General features: G+C 38.7%; 1 protein-coding gene across 1 annotated transcript; it reads right to left on the reverse strand.

The window, feature by feature from the left end:
- Window positions 1–3,342: 3,342 nt before the first annotated feature.
- On the reverse strand, window positions 3,343–10,756 carry LOC306872823 (putative ribonuclease ZC3H12C; the record flags this gene model as incomplete). The annotated part of the gene is made up of 5 exons (XM_079421683.1): window positions 3,343–4,700; window positions 5,084–5,190; window positions 5,337–5,571; window positions 5,842–5,981; window positions 10,050–10,756. The coding sequence occupies 5 exons, from the start codon at window positions 10,754–10,756 to the stop codon at window positions 3,343–3,345; spliced, it is 2,547 nt and encodes an 848-aa protein (XP_079277809.1).
- Between the last annotated feature and the right edge of the window lie 513 nt (window positions 10,757–11,269).

Below are 11,269 nucleotides of genomic sequence, written 5' to 3' on the forward strand. Positions count from 1 at the left end.
TGTTTAACAGAACAAGGCCAGAATTAATAGTATGTAAATGATCAGAACCTCCTGTTGTGTTCAAGAACTAGGTACAACTTCTGTGTTGGGGGTCAAAATTTACCCACTTATTTTTATGTCCAAAATTACCTGTAAAAATATGCATGTATGTTTTGGTCATGGCTAACTGAAGTGTAGACCATGTGTATAGTGAGGTGCAAATAACAAGTATAAATAGTGTCTAACATTATTTGTACCTAGTATTTATTGCAATTTTTCCTCCACTGCTTTTTTGTTGTATTTTTTTTCTCAATCCCTTGTAAGGGTAAAATGGGTTTGTTCTGCTTCTATTCAGTGCTGCAACAGTCTAGTAATCGAGGTCAGAAACATCCTTTGACAGATTTTTGGACTGTGAAGCTATGAAGAAACAATGAATTTTCTTTAGATTAATCAGAAGGTGTCTCAATTTCAAATAAACATTTGAATCTTGAGTCTTAAACTGAGTCTGATTTTTGGTTAAGGTTTGCATGAAAACCAGTGGGGGTCAGTTTGCCAATCAGGGTCACAAAAGTTTTTTTTTTTTTTTTTGTACAGCCTTTCCAAAATATCTGTCTCAACTTTGCATGCACATTGATGACCCTAAATAATCCCAAAATTTCAAGATGTAAATAGTTTAACCAGTATTTCAAGTTGTGGGTTAAATTGACCCCAACGCAAGAGAAGGGTTAATAAAGATCACCGTTTAAGTTGCTCAAATCATGTCCCCATTTACTCCAATAACCCTACTTTTTTTTATTTAAGAAATAAGCTCGTAAACACTTTTGCTTTCAAATAAAATAAATTAACTCATTAATTACTGTCCCTCCTTCATTTTAGAAGCATTTAATGCTCTTCATCTCCCTCAAACACTTGAACCAATTATCTTCATAAAATGTTGCCCAAAATATTTCTTAATTTACACATGTACTACTATTGTACACAATTTTGTGAGTGAATATACTTTTCATAGATCATATGTATATAAACATCTCTGAATTTAAGTTAAAAAGATACAATTTGTATCAACAAGGACAGGTATTCTCTGGCTACCCTAAGTCACATGTTATGAAAACAATTCTGGAATAATTCATGCCTGATTAAAAAGTTTGCAAAACATTAAAGAAATCTGCACCTAATCAGGTCCCAAACTTAGTTGCTTTCAACAAGAGCAGGATGCAGTATCATGCACCCATAAGCTTAGCCAGAGATGTCCCTTACTAAAACTAAGGTACACAGACAGAGCTTTCACTACACTACACCTGTGGCTACATTCAGACCATTTATCCTATGATACACTGACAGAACTACAGAATACCAAAGCCCATTCCCAAATTACAAGCAAGCACACCCTGACACATTTATCTCTATATGTAAAAGAATAAAACATCACAAAATCATAATTAAAATGGCAATAAAATAAGCAGTCAGTGATAGGCAAGTTACTCCACTTTTCATATAAAGAACCAAATTTAAATGTAACTAGATTATGGAGAATGTGATTAAGTAGAAACATGCAAAAAAAAGTAATAATAATTCAAGTGAGAGTTGGCATTACATCACAAAGAGGAGGAAAAGCCAAAGACCTGCAGGATTATTGCTATATAAAAATATAAAGCTATTTTCATGATAGCACTTCTGAATTTGAAAGCGATTATATTTAAAAAATTAACAAACGTGTATAAAAATATTCCTCAATTATTTTTTTTCAGCCAAAAAAAATTTGTCATATTCTAGCAGAGTGAAGAGGGTCCTGCCCTTTACACTCATTTCATATAAGTGAGGCTTGATCTGTTGACAAAGATGAATGCAATTATTTTCTCAAGTCAAATATATTTGTATAGCGCTTTGTTTCAAAGCAGCTTTACAGATATAATGGCCAAGCTGTCATAATAGATTCCATTGTAGACCATCTACACCTACAAATACTCTGGCTTCTATCTCCTCTTGCTGATTGCCATAAGTTACCAAACTGCACTGAATTTGATAAACAGCAGTAGAAAGTGCCTTGTGATTCATTACATGCTCACCTGAACATAATCATGAACATAAAGTAAAATATTTCAGAAAATAAATAGCAAAACAAATTAATAAATATCACATGCACATCACAACATTCACACTTCTAGTCTATAAAATGTCTTTTATAGCTATATTCTCCTCGTAGGTCAGCCAACAAGAAATCAAAAATGCTTAATATTATGATGTCCATGATTACAAGGTCATAACTTTCTAAGAATTAAATCTGAGAATTTAAATCTGATACTTTTAATGGAATGTTTTACATAAACGGACTGAGTCATCCTCGCCAGATGGCTCAGTTTCATTAGGGTGCAAGAAGCTGCCAGAGAGAGTCAAAGTTTACAGACAGCGGGTCACTGTTAAAGGGATACTCCAATTAAAAAAAAAAAAAAAGAGTCTCTCATTATTTACTCACCACCATGCCATACCACAATGTATATAACTTTCTTTATTCAGATGAACACAAGATTTGTGAGATTTATGTTCTTAAGTGACAAGCCTCTGTGCTTCACAAACTTCACAATGCTTATTCATTTCTCTTACGATCATATCTCGAATATGCGTACGTTTGATTCATAGAATGGACGTATGAACAGAAAATGCGCGTACGCATCTCTTTCAGATGTGAAATCTATGAATCGCAAATGATCTTGAACTCACACGCAATTGAATGGTTTCAGCTCTCTGCTTGTAAACAACTCCTAATTAATGTCATTAACATAAAATATCACCAATCATCATCATTTAGAACAGCGAGCTGCAAGAACAGCTTACATTTGTAAAAACCTGCAATACTCCGACAATAAAAAGGGTCTACGTCTGCTCAGACCCTGACGTGACGCTAAGCACTTTTCCACGTAAAAGACCGTCTTTATAAATATGAACGCTGGTGTGGATTTAAGCGTACACACACTCTAAGATCAAATCTGAGCGTATGCACACTTTATAAATGAGGCCCGAGATTTCACAACATGCTGACGTTTACGTCAAGTGAACACACCTTTGACAGTTGGCTAGAAGATGTATATTTTAAAAAGTTAATATAATAGTATTTTTCTCACACACACTTATCGTTTCACCTCAGAAAACACTGATTCATCAACTGGAATAATATGGATTCCCATTGTGTTTTGTGTGCCTTTTATAGCATCATCTTTGTGGGTCCCATATATTTATGGTCTCCCCAGAGATTATTATTGTTTGGTTTTTTTTATTCTCTGCATTCATCTGAAGAAAGAAACTCACACATTTGTGAAAATGTGAGGGTGAGTAAATGATGACAGTATTTTTATTTTACCTCAGCGCTTAGTATCCAGCATGGTTCTTTTCTGCTAAGATGGCTGCTGCCAGCTCTTGGGCATCAGTCACATGAGGGTACCGCCCCATGACCAACTGCACTAACTCTGTGGGAAAAATGTTGCATAGGTTGGTAAACACTTTCTCTCGTACTTCCTGGTAACAACTCAAGGCAAGTGGCTCCTGGTGCTGATGTAATAAATGATGGGGCAGATGGGGGGGAGGAGGAGCAGAAGGACAGCCCCAGGGCAACCGCCACATCTGTTCACGGTTCTTTGAAAGATCCTGGAAACTGAAGGGCTCATAGCATTCTTGTGGGTGCTGTCTGTAATATGGATCCCAGCTGGTCTTTCGCGCTTGGGATATGTAGGGTTTTCTAGGCAGCAATGGAGAGTGTTCATAAACCCTGGAGTCTGACACGCTGTCCACACGTGTTGAGGCAAGGCCACGACCCAGTGGAGAGTTCTGGGAGTGAGTGTTGCTCTGGCAGAGGGAAGGATAGTCTCCAGGATAGCTTGAGCGGGAACCTACAACTTGATGCTGGCGTTGTGGAGACATGTAGGAGACAGAGTGCTGGAAATGGGGGTCTTGTTGGTCTTCTGGAGCAAAACTATGAACACGAGGTACGCTGTGGTGGAATCCTGGGTGATTAGATGTAGCAGGAGAGAGAATGAACCCTGGAGGAATAACAGAGGGTAACTGATAATTTCTACGATGATGATGGTGATGACACTTGATTCCTTCATCCAACAACAAATCAGGAGAACTCATGCAAGAATGCTCATTGTGGGTTGCCATGCCATAAGAATCAGAGCTCATGCTACCATCGCTGCTGCAATCTGATGCCACCGAGCTGGTCCGTGGATCAGCATCAGACAGGAAGTGATGCTCTGGACTGCTCTGAGAGGGAAGGCTTAGGCCAGAATATGCCCTAACCATGGAGTAATAAAGATTGGGAGATTCACAGTTTGTGTGTGGTTCTGCTCGAGTCTGCTTGTGATCTTTCAGGTCCTGGCTATACCCATGAAAGGAAGGAGGACCTCCTGGAGCTGGAGGAAGAGCTAGGTTGCTCTTATACAGGTCTGCTTTAGTTTTGGAACACAGCTTATCCTCCACATCACTGTAAGAGAGGGCACGGATACTGGGGTCCAATTGCCTCTTTGGCAGAGATCGTTTACCGTCACCAGCTTTATCATTACGGGAGCCTCCAGGCTCACTGTGGCTTTTCACAAGACCCGTCTCTCCCACACTTTTAACTGTGGAGTTCTTGGCACTGGCACGGAGCTCATCTGCTACTGCTCGCTGTGGCTGTGTACCACGCTCTGGATGGTAAAACTTACACTTGTGTCCGTAGGTGCATTTCTTTCCTAATGGAAATAAGGGAGGGAAAGTGCTTAATTTGTAAATTGGAAGGTGCAGGAATGCAAAGGTGGCTGCAGGTCCCGGAATGCATACATAATACGTGCTTAAAATAACACATGCCATTTACTCAGAGCTTACAGGCCTCAATTTCAAATAGTTTGTGTGATATAAATATTGTGGCAGTAGAAAATAATAGTAAGCTACTCGCGTTCAAGTAAATAATATATTTTCAATTAAAAATCTTGAAATTTGACTACAAAAGTCAGTGTTCCTGCCAGTCTCGTAACATTCATATCATAGTCAGAAAATAATTTAATAAACATTTAATCATGAAATGTTTAGCTGCTTGCACCTTAGGCAACTGTACAACAGCATTAAAAACACTTACCATATGGACAGGGCTGTTTCTTATGCTCTGGAATGATGGGTCTTTTTCTAAGAAAATTCTCCAGACTTGGCCCGTGTCGACCCAATGGATCATCAGGAGGCATAAACCTAAGAGATTTTTTTCCCAGATTATTATTATTATAATTATTTTCATCAAGAGGAAAAAGAGCAAATTGAAGTATACTGAAAACACTGAAATTAAGATTTCTGTTCAACATTCATATACCTCATAATACCAGATTCAATAGACTTACTTATCATTTACAAAGGAGTACATCAGAAGGCGTTCATCAATAAATTTTTTCCATTCCGGTTTCTCAACAGCCAAGTCTCTGTAGTTGTCATTGGAGACAATAATGCCATCTGATTCATAAGCTAGCTTAACAATAAACCTGTCATCATAGCAGACTACTCTGCGGCCCTGGACACGACGTGACGGTGTAAATACAAGAATCTTATCCTTTTCCAGACGTCTCAAAATCTCCTGATCTGTAAAGGGGAAAAAAATAGTTTGATTGGTAGATATAGTTAGTCACAGGCTGTGATACCTTTTTTTCTATTAACTGTGAGAAAGAATACTATAAAGTAAAAAAAGATACCATCAAAAGTATTTTACCTAATATAATCTAATAAAGAAAAGATTCACAGACAAGTTTAAATAACCCCAGACAGCAACATGGTTTTGGCCGGATCTGGGCCGACACTGCTTGCTGTCTGGGACATTTGTTCAGTTGATGGCCTGATGGCAAATCTTTTCACCTGTGATAAGAGCGTCAGGACGGGACTGTTCTTTCCTCCAGGCTGGGACAAAAACTGTAATGTCTCGATGGCCACGTTCAAGAAACCAGTCAACTGCGAGCTGAATGCCTTGACAGGAGAACATCTCCTTATTGCCATGGCTGTAAAAATGAGAAAGTTATAATTTATAATAAACAACTTATACATGTTTATTATAAACAATTTATATTAAAAAAAATTATAATTTATAAAAATACATAACCTTTAAATAAAGTGGATTCACTGTGTTGTTGTTTTTTGTATTCGAAATTTAGCCAAGCAAATAGTCAGTTTGTACACATTTACACACACACAATTTTCACATACTGTAGGGTCGAGTGGGGGGAAACGCCCCCATGGGGTAAAATGCCCCCCCCCCTACTGTTTTTCCCAAAATAACCACAAAATAAAGTCAAGATAAATTTCTGTTGTAACTACGTTGACAAGAGTGATGTAGAGGTTTTCACCATGACGCTTACACTGGTGATGTACCAGAGAGAAAACAGATTTCACAGGATATTATTCAAATTTTCAGCAGTAATAAAAAAAGGTGTTTTAAAGCTTGTTGTTTTGTAGAACATCGCAGTTATATATGATGTGAGAACAGTAGGGCCTGTAGATAGATTGTTCATGTTATTTAATAAAAATATAATTATATTTTCAGAATGACAATTTTTTTCTCAAACATAGTCAGTGGGGTAAAACGCCCCCAGGGGGCAATTTGCAAAAACTGTATTTATTCTGTTCTGAACATCAAATGACCAACTGAACACCTATCAAGTTAGCATCAGGTAGCTAGTTAGTTTCAAATAGGCTATTATAATTTTGTAATTCAAAATTATAGATTATATTTTTTTTAATTTTAAGCAAAAACTGTCTGTACTCTGATTTTACTGTAAATGTTTAAAGCAAATTGCGTTGTCAGACTGGGGGGCATTTTACCCCACCCATGGGGGTGTTTTGCCCCACTCTACCCTATGTGTGTATGTACATAATTGTAAAGATATTAATACACAGAATAAATGAGTACACCCTCTTTGAAGCTTTTTTCACAATTGAGCAATTTCTTATTACATTAGGGCTATTTGAAGATATTTTAGCAAGTCTGGTTAATCAGTTACCAAAAAGCATGCCAATATTAATGAGCAAAATATATGAAAATATACATTTTGTTTACAGTAAATTAGGTTTATTCTGCTTCCTCTGAACAAGTTAGGTGGTCCACCTGCAACTTTCCTTTCGGTCGAGGTTCTCTTTGGTGTTCCATGCTCCAGCTTCATCAGCCTGAATTAGGCGGCACCCCCCCCCCCCCCCCCCCCCCACTTTCCTTAGTAGTCGAGCCTCTTTTCAAGTTCTTTAATAAGGAGAAGGCTTTATAAATGATAGTACCTGTTCAAGAACGGTATCCTTTTTTAAGCTGTCTCTAACACTGTGTCTACACAGGACGCAAGTGGCGCAGCGTGACACAATGCGACAAAATACAAAAGAACCTATTATATTCAGTGATGCTATCTACACTGGATGCGGTGTGGCGCGAAAAATCCCCGACAGTATAACCTACTGATGCCTCGTTCTATTTATGATGAACTGACACAAAGTTCAAATAATTTTTAACGGTCACTTTGTCACGTCCAGTGTAGACAGACTTCAGCTGCTGCGGCATGACACAACAACTGTCGCATCCAGTGTAGACACGGTGTTAGATTTGAACAAGATGTCCCTCCCCGATAGTATCAGGAATTAAAGCAGGGTTCTTTGCTCCCATCTCATAGGAAGCAGGGCATGAGCTTTCCCCTTATTTGTTAGGGTGAGTAGTCAGAGATGTAGCTCCTCTGTTAGGCTTGGGGAGATTATAGTATGCAAGAATTAGCTGCAAACTAATTACATTTGCCTTTCTTGATCTACAGCCTTTCATTCAGAAATCAAGGTTGTATCTCACCAGTAGTGGTGGATATGCCCAGGTAAGGAATACAATGTTTCTCCCACCGCGTTCTGAGCTGTTTCAAGTAGAAAAGAAAGAAACACCTTTTTTTGGGCTCCACCTGTAAGGCTACATTAGCACATGAGGGAGGGAGGTTCTAGAGGCCAGGAAAAAGTCATAAGGTCTGACAACAGGAAATCAGCTATTTTGGACTGAATGTGGACTTATTTATTTTTTTAACACTGTCTTTAGGCCCTGGATTTTTAACCATTCCTCCAAAGGTATTCATGCAATTTACACCAAATTTGGTCCACATGATGCCAAGACACTGAAGATGCTAAATAGCAAACAAAATTTTGAACACACCTTCAATGGCGTTTCCATGGTGAGGGATTAATGTACTATCAATAAATGGAAACAGGAAGAGTCTCATATCTTCTCGGTGCATAGTATGGTTAAAATCAAACAAATTGTGTTGTATTCATAGGGGCTGATCACATAGGTGTGTCATGGTCATAGTGCCACCAGCTGACATTTAACTTATACATTTACCCATTTAAATGGATGTGCCCTTGACAAAAATAAATAAATAATTAAAATAATAATAATAATATAAAATACAAAAAATAAAATCAAAGAATCTTCTCAAAGAATATATCAAAGAATTTTGATCTATTGATTTTTTTTTAGCAGATACGATCTGACATATTTGTTGGTTGTGGCCCATTATGACTAATATGCCTATGTGCACACAAGAAGTCAAAATTTCTCAAAACATTGCACATATGGAGAACAAATCATCCTGAGAAAACATAGTTTACTTGGTCTTAATTAGTTTCATGAATTTCTGATGCTCAGATGGCTAACAACAAAACCATCAGCCATTTCATCTAAAAAAAATTTAACTCAATGGGCCTCATTCATGAAACATTCGTAAATATAGGAGTAAATTCTGAGTAATTTGTGCGTAAAAAAAGGACCTTCTCGAAAACTCTCCTCCAGATCCCTATTTAGTTAAACATGCATATGTTAATGATTTCCAATCATTCATAAATAGGGCACGTGTGCACGATCGTTCACAATTAGCATAATCCCTGCCTATGAATTACAGCTATGCAAATTGCGTGTTCAGGAACACAGTGGAATATTCTGGTCTACTTTCTCAGATTTGGCTCCAGAATATTACATAAATGCAAAAAGGATTAATAGGCCATATGCCTAACAATAAATATTCCATTAACGTGTCCATCAAAGCATTTTTAGCCAGCTGAAAAATGGCAGGTGAAAACGATCAGCTGGTGGTGCTTGAGAATGCTTAGGTGGCACAGCCTTTTTCCAGCTGAGACGCTTTGGTTGCTTTGATGAGGAATATCCACGTATTAACAGAAGGTATTTACAGTAACGTATTACTAGTATCTCATTTTGAAGAATATTACTGAATATAAAAATGCATTAACCAGCAATATTAACTTGTTGTAAAAGTAGGATGATTGGTCGGTGGTCAGTGTAGTATTTGTCAAATACTAAAAATGGGCAAATTTGGCCAGGATGCCAGGGTAACACCCCTACTCTTTTTCGAAGGACATCCTGGGATTTTTAATGACCACAGAGAGTCAGGACCTCGGTTTAACGCCTCATCCGAAGGACAATGCTTTTTACAGTATAGTGTCCCCGTCACTATACTGGGGCTTTAGGACCCACACAGGGTGAGCACCCCCTACTGGCCTCACTAACACCTCTTCCAGCAGCAACCGAGTTTGGGTCATGCAGACTAGACTAAAAAGTTTTTGTTTACCACAACAACAAAGTTGATGCCAAACTGGATCTGATGGTATATTTTTGCAATGGTTTTGCAAACTTGCACCAAATCTGTGTTATTATTACCCCACACTGATTACACCACATAATTTGTTGACAGCACCACCTATTAATCAAAAGTTATTAAGAATTAAATCATATTACAATTGATTGTATAGATGGGTTTTCAAAAATGTTGTCTAAAATCATCAACAAATGTTATCTAATTACTCCATTTTGTAGTTGGCATGATGCTCTCTGCCATGCTTGCTAGGCTCCTCATTTTGCTTCTGTCATGCCTGGCCCCTTAATTGCCACTTGCAGCAATATTTGTGATCATTACAATTACCACAGGCATAACCCCTGCTACTTCAGGTCATGTCATATAAATGGATTGTTTAATGATTTATCAAGGATAAACATTATATTAAACCACACAATTGAATGTGCTATTTAGTTTTTGTATCCTCACCTCATGGCCACATTGCTGCCATCAATTACAATTGGGCGGAGGTTATCCTTATCTTCCACAGAAGGGGACTCTGACCGGCGAGAGTCAAGTGAGTCAGAGAAACTGCAGAAAGATGATGTGCCAGAGGATGATGATGATGATGTGGAAGTGGATTGGGAGAGAGTCTGTGTCCCACCCTCATTCTCTGGCTTACTGCCCAGTTTTACCAGCTCCCCAAGAACATCATTGATCAGTGCGTCTGACCCGAGCTTGTTCAGAACCAGCCGAACTAAGTCTTCTGCATAGCCGAGTTTAAGGGCAAACTCCATCTTTGTCTGGTATTCCCTGAGTGTATCCACAGGACCTGGCTCTTGGTGTACCATATCCAGAACCAGTGAATCCATATCCAGACTTGGAGACCAACAGTGTGGTGGGTGGACTGCATGGATGGACCCATCACCAAGCGTATCGACAAGAGGATGACTGTTGCTTTGTGCAGGCTCACTGTCTGACCCTGCACTTTCCTCCGAGTCATCTTGTGGAGAAGAACCGCAGCTCCTAGTGCAGGGGGCCACAACGTCACCTGTGTCGGATGAACCACTGTCCATGATAAGTCCGGCGTCAGCGCCAGTCTGCTGGTCTGTAGCCTTCACATGAAGGTAGTCTAGATCCAGCCCTAGTTCGAGGATGTGGCCTGTTCCATCATCCAGATGGTCTTTCAGGCCCATGAATCTGCAACAAACATCCAATGCTGTTCTGACTGAGAGTCTTGCTGACCCTTGCCCTCAGATTGCCTTTCGGAGGTAAACCTGGAGGAGAGAGGGATATTTTAAGATACTCCATAGTAATCCAGGGAAAAATGAGATGTGTCTAAGTTGCTGAACTGTTAAAGCATGCTTGAAGCAGTTGGGGTTAAAAGCTCCACTAAAGGACATAACATCAGTAGTGAGAGAAATGAGAGAGACAGAACATTCTATTGTCAAAAATATTTATCAAAAATATATAATTTTATGTTTCACAGGAGAAACAAAATCATACAGGTTTGGAACAACATGATGGTGAGTAAACAATTACAATTTTTAAAGGACAGATGAACTATCACTTTAATATATTTAATATGCAGGCAATATGGAATTCGATGTGAGAAGAAAACTCAATCTTACAGCCCTGAATGTCAGCGGAGACCATGTCAACTAGATGAACCCAATAGACAGATCCCCTCCGAAGACCTTCTCACCTAG

The sequence above is a fragment of the Barbus barbus genome (assembly GCF_936440315.1).
Source record: "Barbus barbus genome assembly, chromosome: 7".
Classification (NCBI taxonomy): Eukaryota; Metazoa; Chordata; class Actinopteri; order Cypriniformes; family Cyprinidae; genus Barbus; species Barbus barbus.